Consider the following 24,907-nt stretch of genomic DNA (forward strand, 5'->3'; position numbering starts at 1 on the left):
ACATTACTTTTGGATCAACCCTCGTATTAATTAAGAATGTGTAATCCTTTTTACATATAATCATTACGAATGTTCCAACTTCAAGATCAATGACTTAAAGGGCTTTTATATACCTTAAGTCAATCAGAAGTATTTAAGATTGATGAATCTACCAGTCACGGTCGGTCACTTTTTATATGTAGCTTGACAGTTTGCTGTTTAAAATCAAATTAACTCTTTGTCTGCATTTTTATTTTGTAGACCTTAAGTCTTAAATTGATTGATTTAAGTCTTAAATCAATCGAAAGACAAAAATACCATTTGTATGTAATGACAATAATATAAAGTTTTTTTTGTAATGTTAATTTAATTGATCTTTAAACAACAATCAGATGGTAAAAACCAAATTGCCATACAACATAAAAAATTGCAATGTCTTAATAGATGATAATATTGTGCATTTAAATTACAGTCACTTCAGAACGAAGTAAGAGCAGAACAAAACTGACGAAATGGACCACAGGTTTATCTTTGTGTGTCTCTTCGCTAGTGTAAGTCGGATTTAGTTGCCAATTCAAGGTCTCTTTTAACATTTTATGGACCAATTTTATAAGCTATTTTGAATAGTAAAACAAATTATTCGATTTTTATTAGTAAAAATGGTCAAATAGTCGTGACTTTATTTAGACTTAAAATAAAAATCTCTGTTTCAAAATACAAAGAAATATTCAACATTGCCAGCGTTAACATCTGGAACATTAGTATTTCTCTTCTTAATAATTGTTTATAGCTAAACTTTATATCTTTGAATTTAAAGTTTACAGAATAGCTTATGAATAACAATTTTTCAATTAAAGAAAGTGAAATAAAAATCACGGTGCAAATCATACTGAATAAAATAAACGATTTTAGACATGCGCTCAGTCTGATTCTGGAGAGAAACCAGGCACCTGTCCATCGGCATCTCTTGGAACGAATTGTTTTTGTAGTCCTGGGTATGATGGATGTAACGGTGATTACAGCTGCCCTGGAAGTAAGTACAGATGATTTTAAATTTTTTTCTCTTCAGAGATAATTTTTTTATAAAACATTCTTTACATACTTAAATCTATAACGGTAGAATATGTAGACAACTAACGAAAGGAGATTTTGTAGGTCATCTAAAGCGTTACTGATCAAATAAAATGATCCTGTTTCGATTAAATGATCGTTAAAATAGCGAGACGAAAAAACTATCAAACAGATTTTGCAGCTAAAACTCGTAACAAAGACAGTGAATGTTGGTCGTCGGTCAGGTTTTTGATATCAATAATGTTAATAAATTCTTCAATTAGTATACTGTTGATCACTAAATATTTAATGGGGATTAGGGTACATAATGGAAAAGTTTAATCTTTTCAGCTCGTCTTGCCACTGGAGCTGCAACATAAATTCTAATGTACTGTTGTGGACCAATCTTTATTTAACACGTTTTTTTATAAACACAAAATGCTGCGGTAATCAACACAACTAATTGAAGCTGAAAGCACTGGTTGTCTTAGATACATAAGGTATGTCCGTATGAACGAATCATTGATAGTTCAGTATACATGTTGTTATCATTAAGGGCGAATAACAAAATTATCGTATTAAACAATAACAAATTAATGACTCTGCCTTAGTAGCAATCTTGGTTGTCATTCTCAGAATATCTAAAATGTTTGATTTTATAAAACTATACACTACAAATATACTTTCATTGTAGTTGATGGATATTCTATTCACAGATTGTTTTACCAAATAAATCGTGGCATTTCTAGTAGTTTCTTTTTTAAAATACAAACGCATTTACGTCAAAATAATAGGCAGTTAATTAATGTCATTTTACGAAAATAACTTAATTGATCGAGATGTGGTATGCATGTTCTCTATGTTGTACAAAAAATAGGTTTTTTAACCCCTCTGATATTGACATCTTGATCTTACATTCTAAGAAGAAGAATGATCTTGTTAGGTATCATATTACGACGATAAAATGACAATAACAATCCGTCAACCATCTCAAAAATCCATAAAACAAAATACAAATTCAAAGCAGAGCAACATGGACCTAAAAAAAAAGATAGAGGTATGATCAAGTGTCTAGGAGGATGTAAGCATCCTCTGCTGACCTGTCACACCCGCCGTGTGCTCTTTGTTGTATTCGGAACCCCCCCCCCCCCAAAAAAAAAAGTCCGTACATAATAAGGTGATTAATTATGGTCTAACAATTAGTATGAAAAAGGTCAGTCAGCATGCGACCCAGTGGAAGATTGCATTTTCTGACAAGGTCGTTGTATCGACCATTGAACCTACAAAAAGATACATTGATACAATGTGTCAATATATTTTAAGTTGTGAAAATGGTCTTCCTCCGTCGTCGTGCGTTCAAAATTGTGACAATTTCTACTAACACTAAATAAATGTATAGTAAAAGCTGACATTAATTCATAAATAAGCATTATGTCCCTTTAATTTTTGACTAATGCCGTTTTAGATGCCGATTTCTATTGTTCTGCTCACCGATACACATGCCATGTATAAAGTCAATAATACTTTTCATGCTTCGCCGCGATCTGGTTTTTCATTCACTCGAACGCGTTACATTTGACGAAACGACTTGCAGAAACGCGTTTGAAAGAAAAAAAATATGACAACCACTGCACTGGTAAGGAACACCCAATGAACGATGAATTGAGACAGATTGAATTCTAGGCACATATATTCCAATAATCCGTGATCATTGTAGAACGTTATACTGTGTATTACTTCGTTTTTACCGTGTACGACTTTTTTTTTGTACATACTACATTTTATTTTGTTATTTCGACTTAGTATCCCAAACCGTTTATACGAGTGAGCATCTCGAATGTACGCCGTATTATCTCGTTGTAACGACTTAGTATCTCGTTTTTACGAAATGTTATCTCACACGTGTGACATTATTTCGTTCTAACGACTGAATATTTCGTTACTACAATGTACGACTTATTTCTTTGTATTTACGACATATTATTTCATTATTACAGTGTACGACTCATTATTTGTACGTATGACATGTTATTTTGTTATTACGACTACGTATCTCGTCTATAGTCTGCGATAGGCCCCTAAAACGCACGGCGTGCATGTACGTCTAAGAGGCATACCTCTGTCGAAAGTTGCTTATCGTACCCAAAATCAAACTTGACCTAGATATTATTATGATAAGACTGTTCACTTAATTTCATTTTAATATTTGCATCCTCTACAAAGATAATTAAAGGATACTGCGAATAATTGGAGTTTTTCAAATTCGCACTTTTGTGTTTGGCTAGCTGTGCTGAAACCCTGTACAAAACTGAAGATGTTGGTATAACTGTGTTGATTTCTGCACTTTGGTATCGATTTTATAAACAATATAACATCGGAATATTCGTTATGAAACCTCCGTACGTTATCGAGTTCTTGCTTCGGAATTCCGAAACTCGGTATACACTGAAATACTATGTGCCGGTTTTTATACACATCCTCTTGATTTTTTCATTTGTTTCAGAGTTTTTATTCATGGTTTACTTGAGCGAATAAAGCAAATTGTTTTGAATTCAACTTTTCAGTTCTATGAGTACTGATATTACAATCAACAATGCCAAATACTTTCGAGAATGTTGGGTGGTATTTCAATACAAAGCCGATATGCAGCCTACTGGGGTAACCTTAGCTTCACCCAAGCATAAACGTTAATTGTGAAACTTGTATTAGAACTTCATAGTGCCGCGAAAAAAATATGAACGCATGCATTCACAACAAGAAAATCAAGGGCAGGAACGGCCACAAAGGCGTCGAGTTGACATTTTCTTTTATATAGAATGATATTAATAATTTGAATTTCTGTACTAATATATATAGTCATTTATCAAATAATATTAGAATAAAAAAGGAAATAAATTACGTTTTGTGCTGTTTCAGAAACAATAATCAGTATATTTCGTTATAAATAGTGATACAATAACTCATCATGGTTACAAAAATCGAAGAAATTTCAAAGTTAAAAAAAATTTATTATTTTCTTTCTCCTTTAAAAAGTCTTTGCACATTTCACAGGCTCATAATTTGAATACATTAACAGTGTGTCCCTAATTATAATAATAAAACATACTTTTATTTATTTCAATTCCCGTTTGAAACAAGATTACCTATGCTATGGTTGTTTACAAACACATCCACAACACGTGCTATCTAAAATGCTCGACCAAACCAACTGCATTATCGTGTTTATTAATTGCAACAAAATATCTAAATAAGTTTATCGCTTACAATTATTTTGGAGACCATGCCCGATAACAAATACATTTATATATCAAATTTTATTTCTATCGGGCACAGTCTCTAATCAAAATGTAAGCGATAAACTTAAATAATATTTTAGTGAATGTTTACATTGCACCTTATTGTATTCATCCGCCATTTCTTGATTAAGCTAATTTATACTAATGCAATGAGTTGTCAATAACCACGGAGGCAAAGTTGGTTTTTTTGTACACAATTTAGTTGAATAAAAGGAATACAAATCTTGTAATACGTTTTATACTTCAAGGAACTTATTTTTTATGCGCATTAAAAAGGCGGTGCAGTGCATGAATTTTTGGACGATTGCCAATCCAGACGATCGCTAGAAGGCTGCCGAGCATTAGCTCGACGCCTTAAAAACACAAGCTTTCCAACCGCTCTTCAATACTCAAGGCACGTTACTTCAAATCTTTGCGTCCAATGTAATATGTTCGGGTGAATGAAATACCTAATTCTGGGTAGCATGAATACAACTCTCGGTCTTACAGAATTGGTGTGTAGCGATTAGCAGAACCATAGGCGTCGGAACCGGGGGTGGGGCTAGGGGGTGCTTATACCTAACCATTAGAAACATAGTATGATAGAGGGTTCAGCCACCCCACTTTTTAAGCAGGATAGATTATTGATTATTGTTCCTAAATTTACCTTGAAAGATTGAGAAGTTGGATTCAGAAGCACACTTGCCCCCCCCCCCCCCCCCCCCCCCCCACGGATAAAGAATTTCATGAAAAAATGTAAGTTTTTTTTTCTTTTGGAAGTATACGTATAGGTATACTCCCCCCCCCCCCCCCCTCGGGATCAGGATTTCCATGATTTTGGGAATTACTTTTTTCTCAATATTTCTAAGGATTAGTCTAGCCCCCCCCCCCCCCCCCCCACACACACACACACACACTTTCAATTTGCTTCCGACGCCAGTGAGCAGAACAATAGAAATCGACAGCTTATATAGCTGCAGACGAAGTTAAATTAAAAAAAAATATCCATTATGAATTCATTTCAGTTTAACAATTCTGCAATTTACAGAACTTATTTGTTTCTTTAAAAGGATCAGAGATATGATACAAGTAACGCCCGATATTATTAATGAGCACATACTAACCCCGTTTATTCAATATACAACGAACCTGATAAAGAACCCGACAATAAAAAAATGAATAAAAAAATTAATTTTCTCGAAAATATGTCAACTAGACGCTACAAGATTTAAACTTTAACTGTTGTTTGACATTTTATTACTCTTAAGCATTTTTTTATATTATTCCCCAAACGTATAAAAAGTGCGGAAAACGAAAGTGGGACATACAGACAGACGGACGCAGAGGAAATCTATAGTCCTCTCCGGTACAATTGGTTGGGGACTAAAACTTTCATTTTTTCGTTAAAAAAAACCCACGTGAATATGATTCCATGTATTGCAGTCTTTTATTAAGGACGATTTGTATTTAGATATTTTTCTGGAAAATAGTGGTAACTTAAAATCAACATTTTATATATATCGCTACAATGGTGTCTTTCCTCGTTTGGTATCGGTACGCCCTTCTGGCATAAGCCGATACCAACCTCTTAGACCAATATCAACACAACAGTTTAATACTCTACATACTACAAACTATTAGTTAAGCATTGGTGTTGGTCTTCAATGTATTGTAATGATCTCATTTACTCAGTTCAGAAATGCTTTGACCAGGGTTGTACATGTGGAGAAATGTGTGTATATCCCGTAGAGGCAGACATCTACACATATCGACCAGGTATATATATATATATATATATATTTTCAATTTTAAACTGTTTACATTAATCACACTATTGCTATTGTGTGACGTTTCTCGTGCCGAGCCCCTGCTTTTGGCAAACTTTACTGTTTGTGCACGCATTGCGTCTTGCACTATTTTATTTACTTTACAATAAGAATCTCATCTGTATCTTTTAATTTAAATCATTAATTATACGTAGATATCTTAGAGCGCTACTCTCATCCGTTTGCCTTGAAAATAAAATAATGATTCAAATCACGTTTTTCTTCACATTTATCGGAAGTATTATTCGCCTACTAAAAGTAGAGCTTATTCATGCCGTGCTATTTCGGACATCAACGAAACAGTGCTACATATTATACACATGTAGCGTAATGCTTAGCATTAGTATTGCATTAACGAGCTGACCAATAATATTGCATGCCGATCATTACTTTTAAAGGAATACTTGTTACAACATCGCACGTATATTTTGCAGGACACTCTGACTTTGTATGCTTCCTTCCAAAGGAAGGAGAACGCAGCCCTAATTGTTCCGGATATTTCCCAAGATGGTGGTACAATTGGCGGACTAAACAGTGTGAACAATTTATCTACGGTGGATGCCGCGGAAACGAAAACAACTTCGAGACAATACAAGAGTGTGAAAGACAATGTAAACCATGTAGGTGAAACAATATATATATATATATATATATATATATATATATATATATATATATATATATATATATATATATATATACACACACCCATCGAATGTAAGAAGTAGCATTTTAAAGTAGATATGTCGTTCCAAAATAATTTTTTTCATATGTATTTTATCAGTTACCCTTTAGGACTTAATATAATGAATGTATCAGAAATGGTTGTGATAAAGTGTTATTTATTTGAAACCCCACAAGCGAGCAAGAGCCCTATTGCAAGATGGATCATAATTGGTATTCACGTACTGGTTTACTGGAATTCTGTTTCGTAATACTTATACCTAGTGGATTACGTGACCACCTATAAAGGCCCTTTCATATATGGCCTGTTAGGGGTGTTTTGGTATTGATGGGCAAAGTTGTGATTTTAAAAAAACTGACCCGTCTGCGGAGATGCAATACTATCTCACGTAACCCCCTTAAGTATAAAAATGGTGAAACAGAATTCCAATTAAACTTCAACTTGCAGATAAGTCTCGTTTTATTTTGATTGCCGTCATTGATTAGATATTTTTTGGTATTCTTCAGCAGATATTCCCGACGATAATGAAGATCAAGAATGATGTTCCTCGCCTGTTGAATAAATTGCAATAGAAAATGTTTTGTGTTCTTAATTTTCAACAATTTTTATCCCCTCGCGCAACTAGTTGCGAGAGAGATATAGCATCGCTGCTGTGCGTGTGTGTATGTATATGTGTCTTCTTCGGCTTGGAAGCAAGATTTAAATTAAATCCTCTCATAGATATTTATCAAACTTTTTTTTTTACTTTTTTGTCGTTAAAATAACACAATTTTAAACAGAAATTTTACGTACGACTTGACAATAGCTACTTCCGCTTCACTGCTGTGAAGTTAAAGTGCTTAATCTCACCTAAATAAAACACATCAACACTCATGTTTGACAAACAGACATTATGAATAGATTGAAGCTACTTCCGCTTCACTGCTGTGAAGTTAAAGTAATAGTAGGCGGTTCAAATCAACAACTTGATATTTTTTGGATTGAGATCTAGTACAGCTAAAAAAATGTGGTAACGAAGGGTTAGTACAAATTGGTCTCCTCATTTACATTTACGTAACTTTTTATTCATAAATAATGCATTCCCACACACAATAATTCATTTTGCAAGGGGATGCTCCGCTTGGCGGTGCCCTTGTTATCTCCTCGCGCAACTTGTTGCGAGTGGGATATAGCAGCGCTGCTGTGCGTATGTATGTATGTACGTGTGTGAGTCCATTTCAGCCTTTTTAGCAAAATTTAAAGAAAACCCTCGCATGCATGTGTTTCAAACCCCGTACATTTCATAAGCATGGTTAAAGGACAAACCCTTTTTATTTTCAAGGAATTCCGGCCTATATTTTTTAAGATATCGTTAAAATTACAACACTTAGAAATTTTATGTACGACTTCCGGTTCGTGAAAGTAAACATTTCAAATCAGCAACTTGAAATTTTGTTCGATGTAAGCCCCGTTAAAGTAAGAAGCAAACATTTTTGAGCAATAAATTTCGGGCTATATTCATCGAATTACTTAGAGAAGAACAAGTTCATAATTCAGAAGAGACTTTGACAAATATCGTCAACATGATTAAACGGGAATTCATTTCAAGTTAATCGCTGAAGATATGTTACTCTTTTAAAAATATTGGGGTTTAAATTACAACATGTTTACTCGAATTTTCTCACAGAGCAGACAATATATTGCCATATCCTCGCTACGTTTCCTTTTCAATATAAAACTTAAATTTGCATACACTAATTGTCCACATGCGTAAGGTATGTCACTGGATAAAGAGAATTTATTAAGCTATATTACTACAGTTTAACACGTTTGTCGTGTGTTTTCCTTAGAAATGGGAGCCTTTGTACAACCACGTAAATGCACCCATTCCCCATAGATACACACAGAGCGTGCATGGGGATAGGAATAAACGAAATAATTAAATTGAAATGTTTTTTAACAAGTTAAATATTTGGTCTTTTAAATTACATGTTTATTTTTGAATAATGCATATCATCGCACAATATTTTCATTTTGCGAGGGGATGCTCCGCTTTGCGGTACCCTTGTTAAATTGGTACCGATTTTCTCAGATAAAAACTAGATGTTGACCATTGGTAGCAATACCCGCACCAAGTGCTTGTCCCTAAATAGCACTATCTTGTAACAGATTTTGGTAAAAAAGAAGGCCACACGCAATCTCTGGTAGTTTGTAAAAATCCCAGCAGAGATTTTTCGAGTATAAAAGTAGCTTAGAATGAGGCGAATATCGATAACCGGGTTTTATGAGACTTCCTTTCAGGGAGAAAGTATCAGCTAGTCTAGATTGGGCTATATCGAGATCTGGTGATTTGTAAGCCAATGGCTCACTTTCCTCCTCATCGCTCATGATATCACTTTCAGAGTCTGAACTCTGATCACACATACAGGACTCATTTTGATCATTGTCAGAATCATATTGATTCTCTGACGTTCCATTGCCATGTCGTTACTGTTGGTGATCCACACGTACTACAACCGTTTTGTTCGTTGCATCATGCCTAATATCATATGTAATATCCGAGAACTTTCGATTAACCCTGTAAGGTCCTGTCCTGTCCAACCCTGCGTTCAAAATTGTGACATAATCTCTACTTACACTAAATAAATGTATAGTAAAAGCTGACATTAATTCATAAATAAGCATTATGTCCCTTTAATTTTCGACTAATGCCGTATTAGATGCCGATTTCTATTGTTCTGCTCACCGATACACATGCCATGTATAAAGTCAATAATACTTTTCATGCTTCGCCGCCATCTGGTTTTTCATTCACTCGAACGCGTTACATTTGACGAAACGACTTGCAGAAACGCGTTTGAAAGAAAAAAATATGACAACCACTGCACTGGTAAGGAACACCCAATGAACGATGAATTGAGACAGATTGAATTCTAGGCACATATATTCCAATAATCATAGATCATTGTAGAACGTTATACTGTGTATAACTTCGTTTTTACCGTGTACGACTTTTTTTTTGTACATACTACATTTTATTTTGTTATTTCGACTTAGTATCCCAAACCGTTTATACGAGTGAGCATCTCGAATGTACGCCGTATTATCTCGTTGTAACGACTTAGTATCTCGTTTTTACGAAATGTTATCTCACACGTGTGACATTATTTCGTTATAACGACTGAATATTTCGTTACTACCATGTACGACTTATTTCTTTGTATTTACGACATATTATTTCATTATTACAGTGTACGACTCATTATTTGTACGTATGACATGTTATTTTGTTATTACGACTACGTATCTCGTCTATAGTCTGCGATAGGCCCCTAAAACGCACGGCGTGCATGTACGTCCAAGAGGCATACCTCTGTCGAAAGTTGCTTATCGTACCCAAAATCAAACTTGACCTAGATATTATTATGATAAGACTGTTCACTTAATTTCATTTTAATATTTGCATCCTGTACAAAGATAATAAAAGGATACTGCGAATAATTGGAGTTTTTCAAATTCGTCAAATAGACAATCCCTGCTATTCAATCCGTTTATTTGATGCCTTAAGATTTATTTTTTTTATTGGATTATTTGTTTTGTTAATGTGACATTTATTTTTCTGTCATGTCACCATGTGGCATTTTTTTCTATCGAAAAGATATGCTGTCTAAAAACTGATACATTAAGGGTTTAGGACCAGAAAGAGAACGGTAAGGCTAATTGCACTGGAACTCCGCACTTTTGTGTTTGGCTAGCTGTGCTGAAACCCTGTACAAAACTGAAGATGTTGGTATAACTGTGTTGATTTCTGCACTTTGGTATCGATTTTATAAACAATATAACATCGGAATATTCGTTATGAAACCTCCGTACGTTATCGAGTTGTTGCCTCAGAATTCCGAAACTCGGTATACACTGAAATACTATGTGCCGGTTTTTATACACATCCTCTTGATTTTTTCATTTGTTTCAGAGTTTTTATTCATGGTTTACTTGAGCGAATAAAGCAAATTGTTTTGAATTCAACTTTTCAGTTCTATGAGTACTGATATTACAATCAACAATGCCAAATACTTTCGAGAATGTTGGGTGGTATTTCAATACAAAGCCGATATGCAGCCTACTGGGGTAACCTTAGCTTCACCCAAGCATAAACGTTAATTGTGAAACTTGTATTAGAACTTTATAGTGCCGCGAAAAAAATATGAACGCATGCATTCACAACAAGAAAATCAAAGGCAGGAACGGCCACAAAGGCGTCGAGTTGACATTTTCTTTTATATAGAATGATATTAATAATTTGAATTTCTGTACTAATATATATAGTCATTTATTAAATAATATTAGAATAAAAAAGGAAATAAATTACGTTTTGTGCTGTTTCAAAAACAATAATCAGTATATTTCGTTATAAATAGTGATACAATAACTCATCATGGTTACAAAAATCGAAGAAATTTCAAAGTTAAAAAAATATTATTATTTTCTTTCTCCTTTAAAAAGTCTTTGCACATTTCAGAGGCTCATAATTTGAATACATTAACAGTGTGTCCCTAATTATAATAATAAAACATACTTTTATTTATTTCAATTCCCGTTTGAAACAAGATTACCTATGCTATGGTTGTTTACAAACACATCCACAACACGTGCTATCTAAAATGCTCGACCAAACCAACTGCATTATCGTGTTTATTAATTGCAACAAAATATCTAAATAAGTTTATCGCTTACAATTATTTTGGAGACCATGCCCGATAACAAATACATTTATATATCAAATTTTATTTCTCTCGGGCACAGTCTCTAATCAAAATGTAAGCGATAAACTTAAATAATATTTTAGTGAATGTTTACATTGCACCTTATTGTATTCATCCGCCATTTCTTGATTAAGCTAATTTATACTAATGCAATGAGTTGTCAATAACCACGGAGGCAAAGTTGGTTTTTGTGTACACAATTTAGTTGAATAAAAGGAATAGAAATCTTGTAATACGTTTTATACTTCAAGGAACTTATTTTTTATGCGCATTAAAAAGGCGGTGCAGTGCATGAATTTTTGGACGATTGCCAATCCAGACGATCGCTAGAAGGCTGCCGAGCATTAGTTCGACGCCTTAAAAACACAAGCTTTCCAACCGCTCTTCAATACTCAAGGCACGTTACTTCAAATCTTTTCGTCCAATGTAATATGTTCGGGTGAATGAAATACTTAATTCTGGGTAGCATGAATACAACTCTCGGTCTTACAGAATTGGTGTGTAGCGATTAGCAGAACCATAGACGTCGGAACCGGGGGTGGGGCTAGGGGGTGCTTATACCTTTTTTCGTTAAAAAAAACCCACGTGAATATGATTCCATGTATTGCAGTCTTTTATTAAGGACGATTTGTATTTAGATATTTTTCTGGAAAATAGTGGTAACTTAAAATCAACATTTAATATATATCGCTACAATGGTGTCTTTCCTCGTTTGGTATCGGTACGCCCTTCTGGCATAAGCCGATACCAACCTCTTAGACCAATATCAACACAACAGTTTAATACTCTACATACTACAAACTATTAGTTAAGCATTGGTGTTGGTCTTCAATGTATTGTAATGATCTCATTTACTCAGTTCAGAAATGCTGTGACCAGGGTTGTACATGTGGAGAAATGTGTGTATATCCCGTAGAGGCAGACATCGTCACATATCGACCAGGTATATATATATTTTTTTTTCAATTTTAAACTGTTTACATTAATCACACTATTGCTATTGTGTGACGTTTCTCGTGCCGATCCCCTGCTTTTGGCAAACTTTACTGTTTGTGCACGCATTGCGTCTTGCACTATTTTATTTACTTTACAATAAGAATCTCATCTGTATCTTTAAATTTAAATCATTAATTATACGTAGATATCTTAGAGCGCTACTCTCATCCGTTTGCCTTGAAAATAAAATAATGATTCAAATCACGTTTTTCTTCACATTTATCGGAAGTATTATTCGCCTACTAAAAGTAGAGCTTATTCATGCCGTGCTATTTCGGACATCAACGAAACAGTGCTACATATTATACACATGTAGCGTAATGCTTAGCATTAGCATTGCATTAACGAGCTGACCAATAATATTGCATGCCGATCATTACTTTTAAAGGAATACTTGTACCAACATCGCACGTATATTTTGCAGGACACTCTGACTTTGTATGCTTCCTTCCAAAGGAAGGAGAACGCAGCCCTAATTGTTCCGGATATTTCCCAAGATGGTGGTACAATTGGCGGACTAAACAGTGTGAACAATTTATCTACGGTGGATGCCGCGGAAACGAAAACAACTTCGAGACAATACAAGAGTGTGAAAGACAATGTAAACCATGTAGCTGAAACTATATATATATGTAAGAAGTAGCATTTTAAGGTAGATATGTCGTTCCAAGATAATTTTTTTCATATGTATTTTATCAGTTACCCTTTAGGACTTAATATAATGAATGTATCAGAAATGGTTGTGATAAAGTGTTATTTATTTGAAACCCCACAAGCGAGCAAGAGCCCTATTGCAAGATGGATCATAATTGGTATTCACGTACTGGTTTACTGGAATTCTGTTTCGTAATACTTATACCTAGTGGATTACGTGACCACCTATAAAGGCCCTTTCATATATGGCCTGTTAGGGTGTTTTGATATTGATGGGCAAAGTTGTGATTTTAAAAGAACTGACCCGTCTGCGGAGATACAATACTATCTCACGTAACCCCCTTAAGTATAAAAATGGTGAAACAGAATTCCAATTAAACTTCAACTTGCAGATAAGTCTCGTTTTATTTTGATTGCCGTCATTGATTAGATATTTTTTGGTATTCTTCAGCAGATATTCCCGACGATAATGAAGATCAAGAATGATGTTCCTCGCCTGTTGAATAAATTGCAATAGAAAATGTTTTGTGTTCTTAATTTTCAACAATTTTTATCCCCTCGCGCAACTAGTTGCGAGAGAGATATAGCATCGCTGCTGTGCGTGTGTGTATGTATATGTGTCTTCTTCGGCTTGGAAGCAAGATTTAAATTAAATCCTCTCATAGATATTTATCAAACTTTTTTTTTTACTTTTTTGTCGTTAAAATAACACAATTTTAAACAGAAATTTTACGTACGACTTGACAATAGCTACTTCCGCTTCACTGCTGTGAAGTTAAAGTGCTTAATCTCACCTAAATAAAACACATCAACACTCATGTTTGACAAACAGACATTATGAATAGATTGAAGCTACTTCCGCTTCACTGCTGTGAAGTTAAAGTAATAGTAGGCGGTTCAAATCAACAACTTGATATTTTTTGGATTGAGATCTAGTACAGCTAAAAAAATGTGGTAACGAAGGGTTAGTACAAATTGGTCTCCTCATTTACATTTACGTAACTTTTTATTCATAAATAATGCATTCCCACACACAATAATTCATTTTGCAAGGGGATGCTCCGCTTGGCGGTGCCCTTGTTATCTCCTCGCGCAACTTGTTGCGAGGGGGATATAGCAGCGCTGCTGTGCGTATGTATGTATGTACGTGTGTGAGTCCATTTCAGCCTTTTTAGCAAAATTTAAAGAAAACCCTCGCATGCATGTGTTTCAAACCCCGTACATTTCATAAGCATGGTTAAAGGACAAACCCTTTTTATTTTCAAGGAATTCCGGCCTATATTTTTTAAGATATCGTTAAAATTACAACACTTAGAAATTTTATGTACGACTTCCGGTTCGTGAAAGTAAACATTTCGAATCAACAACTTGAAATTTTGTTCGATGTAAGCCCTGTTAAAGTAAGAAGCAAACATTTTTGAGCAATAAATTTCGGGCTATATTCATCGAATTACTTAGAGAAGAACAGGTTCATAATTCAGAAGAGATTTTGACAAATATCGTCAACATGATTAAACGGGAATTCATTTCAAGTTAATCGCTGAAGATATGTTACTCTTTTTTAAATATTGGGGTAAAAATTACAACATGTTTACTCGAATTTTCTCACAGAGCAGACAATATATTGCCATATCCTCGCTACGTTTCCTTTTCAATATAAAACTTAAATTTGCATACACTAATTGTCCACATGCGTAAGGTATGTCACTGAATAAAGAGAATTTATTAAGCTATATTACTACAGTTTAACACGTTTGTCGTGTGTTTTCCTTAGAAATGGGAGCCTTTGTACAACCACGTAAATGCACCCATTCCCCATAGATACACACAGAGCGTGCATGGGGATAGGAATAAACGAAATAATTAAATTGAAATGTTTTTTAACAAGTTAAATATTTGGTCTTTTAAATTACATGTTTAATTTTGAATAATGCATATCATCGCACAATATTTTCATTTTGCGAGGGGATGCTCCGCTTTGCGGTACCCTTGTTAAATTGGTACCGATTTTCTCAGATAAAAACTAGATGTTGACCATTGGTAGCAATACCCGCACCAAGTGTTTGTCCCTAAAAAGCACTATCTTGTAACAGATTTTGGTAAAAAAGAAGGCCACACGCAATCTCTGGTAGTTTGTAAAAATCCCAGCAGAGATTTTTCGAGTATAAAAGTAGCTTAGAATGAGGCGAATATCGATAACCGGGTTTTATGAGACTTCCTTTCAGGGAGAAAGTATCAGCTAGTCTAGATTGGGCTATATCGAGATCTGGTGATTTGTAAGCCAATGGCTCACTTTCCTCCTCATCGCTCATGATATCACTTTCAGAGTCTGAACTCTGATCACACATACAGGACTCATTTTGATCATTGTCAGAATCATATTGATTCTCTGACGTTCCATTGCCATGTCGTTACTGTTGGTGATCCACATTTGTTCGTTGCATCATGCCTAATATCATATGTAATATCCGAGAACTTTCGATTAACCCTGTAAGGTCCTGTCCTGTCCAACCCTGCGTTCAAAATTGTGACATAATCTCTACTTACACTAAATAAATGTATAGTAAAAGCTGACATTAATTCATAAATAAGCATTATGTCCCTTTAATTTTCGACTAATGCCGTATTAGATGCCAATTTCTATTGTTCTGCTCACCGATACACATGCCATGTATAAAGTCAATAATACTTTTCATGCTTCGCCGCCATCTGGTTTTTCATTCACTCGAACGCGTTACATTTGACGAAACGACTTGCAGAAACGCGTTTGAAAGAAAAAAATATGACAACCACTGCACTGGTAAGGAACACCCAATGAACGATGAATTGAGACAGATTGAATTCTAGGCACATATATTCCAATAATCATAGATCATTGTAGAACGTTATACTGTGTATAACTTCGTTTTTACCGTGTACGACTTATTTTTTTTGTACATACTACATTTTATTTTGTTATTGCGACTTAGTATCCCAGACCGTTTATACGAGTGAGCATCTCAAATGTACGCCATATTATCTCGTTAAAACGACTTAGTATCTCGTTTTTACGAAATGTTATCTCACACGTATGACATTATTTCGTTATAACGACTGAATATTTCGTTACTACAATGTACGACCTATTTCTTTGTATTTACGACTTATTATTTCATTATTACAGTGTATGACTCATTATTTGTACGTATGACATGTAATTTTGTTATTACGACTACGTATCTCGTCTATAGTCTGCGATAGGCCCCTAAAATGGACGGCGTGCATGTACGTCTAAAAGGCATACCTCTGGCGTAAGTTGCTTATCGTACCCAAAATCAACCTTGACCTAGATATTATTATGATAAGACTCTTCACTTAATTAAGGTTTTTCCGTCTTCAGCGGAAGACCTTACTGTTTTTCTACGCGTTCTCATTCTTCTATATTATTATTTTTCTTCTTGGTAGTCACCCTTAATTTCTCAGCCATTTCTCAATCGATTTTAATGATTTTTACAGGGATGATGTCTTAGGTGAATATCTCTTTGCATCTTACTTCCTGTTTGAAAATTCTTTTCCGCTTCTGAATTATCTCCCTTTTTCTTGAATTTTGGAACATGATATTGTTCACGCATCTCCTCAAAAACTGTTATAGTTAGGGACTTGAAATTTATATGCAAGATAGAGTGGTTATGGTAGATTTGCTTGCTTGTTTTAGATTTGACCAGAAGTCATCATCCTTGAAGCACGCCCGGAACTGAAAATGTTGATGTTAATTTTTTTTGACAATTTTTACGAAATTTGAGATTTGATCACGAATATCTTTCTTCTAATCAATATTTTGCTAACACATGTAGAGCATCAAAAATTAATCTATAAAATATCTTTCAACTGACACCAAGCAAAAGGGGCTGACCCCTCATATAATGGGCCAAGAGGGGTCTAAAGTCTCTTATCTCTATCTCTTTAATGAAAATTATTTTGTAATGTATTATAGAAGCAAAAATGTGTATCTTCCAGTTATCTACCTATATTTGTTAAGAGTTTTCTGATATGTTACATAATTTGGATTTAAAAGGGGCTAGAAGTCCAATATTTTGATCATTTATTTCTTAAAAAGGAGAAATATTTTGAAATGCATTATAATATAAAGAGTCGGCCCCTAAAACAATCTTTCCCTAATATCTCATAAACAGTAACAAATTTCTAAACACTTGTTGAGCAAAATGTGTTTAATATTAAGGGACCTTTCATTGATATCAAGAAAAAGGGGCTAGCCCCTCAAATTACATGATAAGAGGGATCTAAATGTTTCAATCAAAGCTCTTATACATATATCAGAAAAAAAAAGGGCGAGAAGTCCAATACATTTAGGATTTATTTGTAAAAGAAAAAGAGGATATAGAAATTGAAGAAAAGAGTCTGTTTAAAATCAAAGGATTTTTCATTCTATTTCCAAATCATGTTTAGCTGGTAAATAGCAAAATAAAGGTCAAGCATGTATCTCAAACTCTAGTGATATTGGGAATTTAGTATTTTCCGTTTAATATAGAAGTCACCGACCACCGCCCCCCCCCCCCCACCCTTCATAAAATCATTTAGTTTTTCTGGCCCGATTTTACTTGATCTTTGATCTCAGACCTTTAATTTCAACTTAGTACCATTCTAGATTACCGCACTAATTACCAGACCAATTCGTTCATTATTAACAGAGTTATGAACTTTTTAGCATTTGAGTTTTAATTTTCGTGTTTGACATGTACTGTAGAAAAAAATTCTAACTCCCGAGCCCTTCACTCAATCCTCATGAAATTTTGTGTAAATGTACCTCGGACCTCATTCTGTTTTTCTGCCAAATTTGCAGCGGGTTGAACAATTAAGAAGAAATTTCCGATATCAAGCCGCGAGTATAGCCTGTGCGGGGACTTAAAATTTACACAGTGCAAGGGATGCAAGCAGCTGCGTAATATTTCTGTTGCATGTATATTTCTTGTTTTCCGTTTAGTCTGTATCTACGATAGCGTGTGAACTACTTATGAATGTTAGAACTGTGGAAATTACTGTCATCAATTTTTTTATGAATAAACTTACGTGTCACTGATTTCGTTATTTCTACATTTATAAGAATTTTATCAATCCTGTTGATATAAAACAGTCAAACATAATAGTAAACGACACAAAAAAATCTCTACTCTGAAATACATGTGTAAAATGCATCAGTCATTGTTTTAGGACTTCCCCTAATTGTCGTTAACCGAATTTGAGATCCACACCTCGAAATTCTACTTTCGATTTATTTACGACGAAAATCAAGCTCGGTCCTTTTCACCCCCCTCCAGACACAAACACGCATCAATATTTCAAATGACCTCGCACTGTTACCAAACCTGAGTAGTGAGACATCTTACACGTTGTTTGTCATCTCATACAAAAATTCAGCTCCTGTCCCGGGCGGAAACGCCCCAAATTCAAAGAGAAAATCTGGAATTATTTCGCGTCAGCCATGTTTTGACGTGAACCTTCGATGATGAAATATAGACTGGCAATGCCTGTCTGATATGTGCGATATATATTTCGTACGATAGAGACAGAGGACCAGTCTACGATGAAATACTAGGCCGGTTCGATTTGCTCTTCTAAATACCGAAGAAGAGTCTTCCGCTTTAAGAAAACGTGTTCGTTTTATCTAAAACTACTTCCGGTAGATCTTCTGCCTCTTCCATCCCGCGAGCAGAAGAGACTGGAAAACAATATGGCGGGTAAGTAAAATTATGGAAAGATTTTCAAAAATGTTTATTATTAGTAGTAGTTAATCGGATAAAATTATCAACAATATGTATAAAATATGCATTAGTAATGTCAAAAAGATAATTAACAGATTAATAAAGTATTTTAAGGTAGCAGTTAACCAGTTAACGTGGTTTATAAAAAGAGTTTCAAGTTATGGCATGAGTGGAAAGTACAGCGAATGCGTGTATCGTTTAAATTATTGCTATGTTAATGCATTTGATTTAATGATTTTATTTTTTATAGATTCACGAATGTCAACGTTACTTTGGGTAACGGAAAACTTGTATCTGTCCAAGTATCGCCAGAGTTGTTTGGGCACTTTACCTCATCAGATTTTTATTCTTTAGCACACAATTAACGTGAACACATTTTTAAACATTACACATGCATGTTTATTATAATACCTTATACCTATAATACTTGTATCTACAGGCACGTAGCATCGTTTTTGAAAGTGGTGGGGGGGGGGGCAGACTCATCCAAAAAATCATGACAAGCAAAAAAAAGGGAATTTTTTAAGTTTCCCAAAATCTTCAAATTCCTAATCCGGGGGGGGGGGGGGGGGGGGGGGGGGGGGGGAGGGCTGGTGTAGTATAGCCTATAACTTCAATTTTACTACTCATTTCCTTATTTTCAAATCAATTTTTTAAATACTCCTAAAAAAGTGGGGGGGGGGGGGGGCAACTCCATGATAATTCAATTCTTTAGTTTATATGTTAATTTTAAAAAAAATTGTTCCTGCGAGAAAAAGTGGAGGGGGGGGGGGCCTGGCCCCCCCTGATGCTACGTGCCTGATCTATTATAGATGTAACGTTAATAAACAATTCTCACACTTAGAACTAATTCTACAAATTAAATAATAATTTAATATTTATTTTTTTATTAAGTTAATTTGCATTCATTTGTTATATAGAATATATATTTTTATAACAGATCCTGCTTTAAAACAGTTGGCTAAACAACTCATCATACAAGCAGCTATGGAGAAAGATAGTGAAGCAGAATGTGAAAAATTGCCAGGTATTTTTTCAGACATTATTTCTCCTTAAGTTTATAAAAAGGCATACTATCCTAATGTCTGTCTCAAGATATTTTTGCCACACATTTTCTAAAATTATTCTATATCAAAATTCTTTAATTTTAATTTTATTTAATATTTTATTTTTAAATACCTTTGGAATCATTCAATAGCATGAAAAATCCAAAGATTTTCCCTTTAAATGCCCCCTCTACCTTGTCAGATTTCAATACACAGCTTCATGTACAAATTAAAGGTCTACAGGGATTTTGAATTGCAAAAGAGATAAAAATACCCTGATCATATATCATTGAAAAATTGTGCAAGGTAGTCCGAGTTAAACTTCCAAATTGAGAAAAGGTGTCAACATTTCCCATTATAAATCTCTGTAACAAATCTGTTTTCAGTTTTTTAACTGATTTTTCTCTTGTCATTTTTGTAGACATTCCAACTGTTCCACAGACCCCAGAGAATTCACCGAAGCCTACACCATCAGGCATTTTTACATATGAACAAACTATCTTTTTAATTTCTGCCTACAAGGAGAGAAAAGAAAAGTTCTTATCACCTACTCACAAGAAAAAAGCACTGTGGCTAGAAATCACAGAAGAGTTAAACAAATGTTTTAAAACTGAGTTCACTGTGGCCCAAGTTGAAGGCAGATGGAAAACACAACTTAGTGCGTACAAGAGGCATCAAACCGACCAGGCTAAGTCAGGGAATGAAAGGAAAGAATTTCTGTATGAAGAGGAATTCCAGGATATCTTCAGTGATCGACATGATATAAATCCAAAGTTTGTGGTTTCATCTTTATCCTCAAGCTCAGATAGTGGAAGTTTCACTCAAGATGAGCCCTGCACAAGCTCAAGTTCTGGTGAGCCAGCAGGTATCACAGATCCCCAGCCCAAAAAGAAAAGGAAAATTTCTTCCAGATCTAATTCTTCTCAAGTTATCCATTTTTTGGAAGATAATGTTGAAAATCAAAATAAAAAAAATGAAGAAAATATGAAAAAAATTGAGAAAATGCATGAGGAGAAAATGAAAATATTTAGTGGTTTCCTCTCAGTTTTTAAGAGTATGAAAGATTAAAATATTCATGTCTTCAAATCTCTGTTTAGCATTGAAATGTAGGTCTATGAATTCTGATGTAATGTTTTGATTTGTTTCTGCTTTATATGGTCTTTTTCCATCATGCTGTTTTCAAATATGGTTTTTTATATTGATTTTCCAAACTTGTTGTAATTTTTAATTGATATTTAGTTATTCACCAGTAACTGACTTTCCATTTCAAGATTTGAAAATTATCTGTAATTTATAGAACTGCTACGTTGGGTGCAACAATTTGATGTGTTTACTATTTTCTTTTACAGGATATGCATATTTATGCCACTTGCCAGAAATAATATGCAAAATATTGACATACATTCCAATTCCAGAGTTGTACCATTCTGTATCTAAAGTTTGCAGTTCCATGAAATGTCTTTTTAAGAGTGGCCTTGTATGGAATTCAATAACTGACTTGAATTTTTTCAATGAAGGAATGAAAGATATATTCACTGTAGAATTTTTGAAACTTTTTGAAAATTGTGTTAACCTTACCATTGATGCAACACTTCTGCAAGATTGTGATTTTTTGGGTAGTTTCAAAAATTTGAAATGTTTGGATATCAGGGGTTCCAAAAACGAAAATATTTGCAATGAAAACATTGTTAAAAATTTATCTAAGTGCAGATCTATGGAGAAACTCTTCATTAGCAGTTTGCCAAACTTGAGTGATGATGGTCTGTTGTCATTATCTAAGGAGATGGGGGGAACACTGAAGTATTTACAAATTCGTAACTCTGCAGAGATCAGGCCAGAAACTTTTCAGGTTTTGATGAAAAATATAAAGTGTATTAAGGCCATCAGTGTGACTCCTTCTGGAGATTATGAAAAGTGGGCAAAAGTTCTAAATGAAAATGCTGTAAGGTGCAGTTTTGGGCATGAAATTCTTGATTTTGGTCCAAAGCGATATCTTGTATATGACAGAATGTTTTACTCTCTGTTGCCCTAAATGATTGTTAAAGATTGTCTGTGGAAGTTGAAGTGTGATTTAACATGCCCTTAAGTGGGCTTTTTCAGTCGCTGTATGTGAATATGTATGCGATATTCTTTATTTTTTAAATGCTAATTAAGCCAATATGTGATTTGTTTTTCCATAATATTGATCTCAGGTGGTTTTTAAAAAATATATTTATGTTTATAAGCATCAAGAAGATGATTGTTTCGAATAATACACTTATTATATGTTTTTTATATAATAAAACAGTTTTTTACATGAATAAGATATGCAGTGCTTTATTTTAAAAGAATACGTACACTTCGGTTTGTTCCATTAATTAATCCAATGGGCGAAAATGATTCAGAAACAATTTCTAACACAACGTTTCTATACCAAAATTTCATTGCCAAACTGATTTCTTTGACATATATATGGTTAATTTTAAGTACCGGTACATGCAGATTTTAGGTGATAGCCAACTGTCGTGTAAGTAATTGTCTCTTTAACTGTCCTTCTGCATCATTTTCAAACATTGGAATAATTAAAGGAACCTGCTGAGGGTCATTGTCAAAATGCTCATCAAGTTCGTCTTGGTTCAGGATACAAATGTTATGTAGGATGCAAGCTGTTATAATAGCCTTGACAACATAAGAAATGTCATTCATTTCAACAAATTGGAGACGCCGAAATCTGCCTTTTAATATGCCGAATGAATTTTCGATGATTACTCTGGTACTTGATAAAATCTGGTTGAACTTAATTTGATCCCTAGTAAGGTTTCCTCTATTTCTGTATGGAGTAATCAGCCACCGCTTGCACGGATATGCCCTATCACCTAACAAATGGCACTGACCACAAAGAATTGGGCCTCTTTGCCTCAATGGAGAATTTTGAAAAACACGAGCATCATGCACTCGTCCTGGCCATCCACAGAAAATGTCTGTAATTCTTTTATCTCCTCTGCACACTGCTTGAAGAATGACAGAGTGAAATTTTTTCCTATTAAAATAATCATTTGAATGTCCACTATGGGGTTTTATGCGTATATGTGTAGAGTCGATTGCTCCAATCACACCAGGGAATTCAGATACATTAAATCGATCTGCAATTGACCGAATTGTTTCTTGTGATCCTATGTACCACAGCATCATCAGTAAATCTTTTTCATGTGAAATTTGAGGTCGTCCAGCAGCTGGTTCTCTTAGTAGTAGTTCTGGAATATGCTGAATATTTTCCAATATAGCTTCGATTGTAGTTTTTGAAACACGAAAGAAGGTCTTGAATGTGTCTAAGGAATATCTTGAAACAACATCTTGCACAAAGCGTTCCACTTTATATCGTTTTCTTTGCTCCTGTCTGAAAACAAAGTTATTAATTAATTAAATTTTAATAAATTCTTGCATATTGATAGATTGTTGAATATCTTCAAATAATATTTGTAGGAATTAGCAGAAATGTAATTTAACATTAGGTGCTAAGATGACAAGCCTTAATAAAGTTATGACATAGAAGTACAGGCATGTAGCATCAGGGGAAATCAGTGAAATTTAAGTTATAGGTAAACTTGCCCCCCCCCCCCCCTCGGATTAGGATTTTAAGATTTTTGGATGACGATGCCCCCCCCCCCGACTTTCAAAAACGATGTACGTGCCTGAATTATTTATAATTCAAATCAGATAAAGATAAGGTGATTCATAATATTGTGTATGTTATCTTATTCCTTGTATTTTTTAAATGTAGACTACCTATGAAAGCATTAGCAATCGCTATAATGTGTGAATAAAAAGCATATAACATTACTAAGTCCCTTACATATCACTGCATGCTGCAAATAGTGTAACAAATGAAAATTCTTCATCTGGCAAGTCAAAGTCTTCATCCTCAGTCAGTATAATTATTGCAGCGCTAACTAAACATCGTTTCGACGCCATATTGAATCAGAAGATCACTGTTCGATTTAGCAAGAGAAACCGGAAGTTGAAAGATGACATTTTCCTCTTCTAGGAGGTGCAAATCGAACCGGCCTACTGTTATGACACATGCAAAGGCTGTGTGTTCGAATCTCGCCGGAGCCAAGATTTGTTCTTTCTCTCTATTTCCTTCTCTCCATTTTTTTTTTGACTTTCTAACTAAGATATTCAAAATAAAGGGGTTGTTGGACTGAAGTACAAGTTGAAAACACTCGTACATTAAGATTTTGACAAAAACATTCTTTAATTATTAGGGTCTTCCGTCTTCAGCGGATGACTCTTCTATTATTCTATTGTTTCTTTTTCACTTTTCTATTATTAAGGTCTTCCGTTTCCAACGGAAGACCTTATTGTCTTTTTTCCCTATTCTTCTATATTATTATTTTTTTTTCTTACAAATTTTGTGCACGCAAGATCTCGAAAACTACTCAATTGATTTTTATGAAACTTGTCGATCTAATAGATGACGATGTGAACCGTATTGCAAATTTTTTTTATTGATGACGTCACTTCAGGTTTTAGATATAGTCGTTTTGTCGATTTTCAGACAGGTATTTTTTTGGCAGTACTCCTTTTAAACTATAGCAGACATATACTTAAAATTTTCAGAGATGGTAGACGGAAGATTGAAATTGTGCATAAAGGTTTAAAATCATTTCGATCGCAAAAAGCGCCGAAGCTCGCCTGGACCCAAAAATTGAGATTAAACAAATATCATAATTTTTTTCTGGTTTTCTTTGTTTATCTCTTTTCTGAATAATATTTTTTTAAAACATATAATGTTAATTTTTTTTTATATTTATAAGACCTTTTATTTGATATCAAGACAAAGGGGCTGGCCCCTCAAATTAGGGGACCAAAGGGCTCTCAAGTCTTTCATCTATAGCCCCTTTACTGAGATATAT

General features: G+C 34.3%; 3 protein-coding genes across 3 annotated transcripts; 2 read left to right on the forward strand and 1 right to left on the reverse strand.

Annotated features, from left to right (window-relative positions):
* The first annotated feature begins 456 nt into the window (after positions 1 to 456).
* Positions 457 to 7,414, forward strand: LOC128174922 (eppin-like). Its single transcript, XM_052840346.1, has 5 exons — positions 457 to 530; positions 892 to 1,012; positions 5,997 to 6,080; positions 6,565 to 6,750; positions 7,322 to 7,414. The coding sequence occupies exons 1-5, from the start codon at positions 492 to 494 to the stop codon at positions 7,354 to 7,356; spliced, it is 465 nt and encodes a 154-aa protein (XP_052696306.1). The 5' UTR covers positions 457 to 491; the 3' UTR covers positions 7,357 to 7,414.
* An 11,521-nt stretch (positions 7,415 to 18,935) lies between these two features.
* On the forward strand, positions 18,936 to 21,481 carry LOC128172059 (uncharacterized). The gene is made up of 3 exons (XM_052837831.1): positions 18,936 to 18,942; positions 19,907 to 19,993; positions 20,434 to 21,481. Exons 1-3 carry the CDS (start codon positions 18,936 to 18,938, stop codon positions 21,078 to 21,080), a joined length of 741 nt encoding a protein of 246 aa, XP_052693791.1. The 3' UTR covers positions 21,081 to 21,481.
* An 892-nt stretch (positions 21,482 to 22,373) lies between these two features.
* On the reverse strand, positions 22,374 to 24,053 carry LOC128174927 (putative nuclease HARBI1). Its single transcript, XM_052840351.1, has 2 exons — positions 23,845 to 24,053; positions 22,374 to 23,388 (listed from the first exon to the last, which is right to left on the reverse strand). The coding sequence occupies exons 1-2, from the start codon at positions 23,961 to 23,963 to the stop codon at positions 22,497 to 22,499; spliced, it is 1,011 nt and encodes a 336-aa protein (XP_052696311.1). The 5' UTR covers positions 23,964 to 24,053; the 3' UTR covers positions 22,374 to 22,496.
* Between the last annotated feature and the right edge of the window lie 854 nt (positions 24,054 to 24,907).

This window comes from Crassostrea angulata, chromosome 2 (assembly GCF_025612915.1).
Source record: "Crassostrea angulata isolate pt1a10 chromosome 2, ASM2561291v2, whole genome shotgun sequence".
NCBI lineage: Eukaryota > Metazoa > Mollusca > Bivalvia > Ostreida > Ostreidae > Magallana > Magallana angulata.

Bases quoted from the DNA above. Each gene is read 5' to 3' on its own strand.
- LOC128174922 (XM_052840346.1), top strand. From the start codon at position 492: ATGGACCACAGGTTTATCTTTGTGTGTCTCTTCGCTAGT. The intron at 531-891 runs GTAAGTCGGATT...AAACGATTTTAG, and splicing joins TTGTGTGTCTCTTCGCTAGT to ACATGCGCTCAGTCTGATTC. The intron at 6,751-7,321 runs GTAGGTGAAACA...GGTATTCTTCAG, and splicing joins TGAAAGACAATGTAAACCAT to CAGATATTCCCGACGATAAT.
- LOC128172059 (XM_052837831.1), top strand. The intron at 19,994-20,433 runs GTATTTTTTCAG...TCATTTTTGTAG, and splicing joins AGAATGTGAAAAATTGCCAG to ACATTCCAACTGTTCCACAG.
- LOC128174927 (XM_052840351.1), bottom strand. From the start codon at position 23,963: ATGGCGTCGAAACGATGTTTAGTTAGCGCTGCAATAATTATACTGACT. The intron at 23,389-23,844 runs GTAAGGGACTTA...CTTTGTTTTCAG, and splicing joins TTTGCAGCATGCAGTGATAT to ACAGGAGCAAAGAAAACGAT.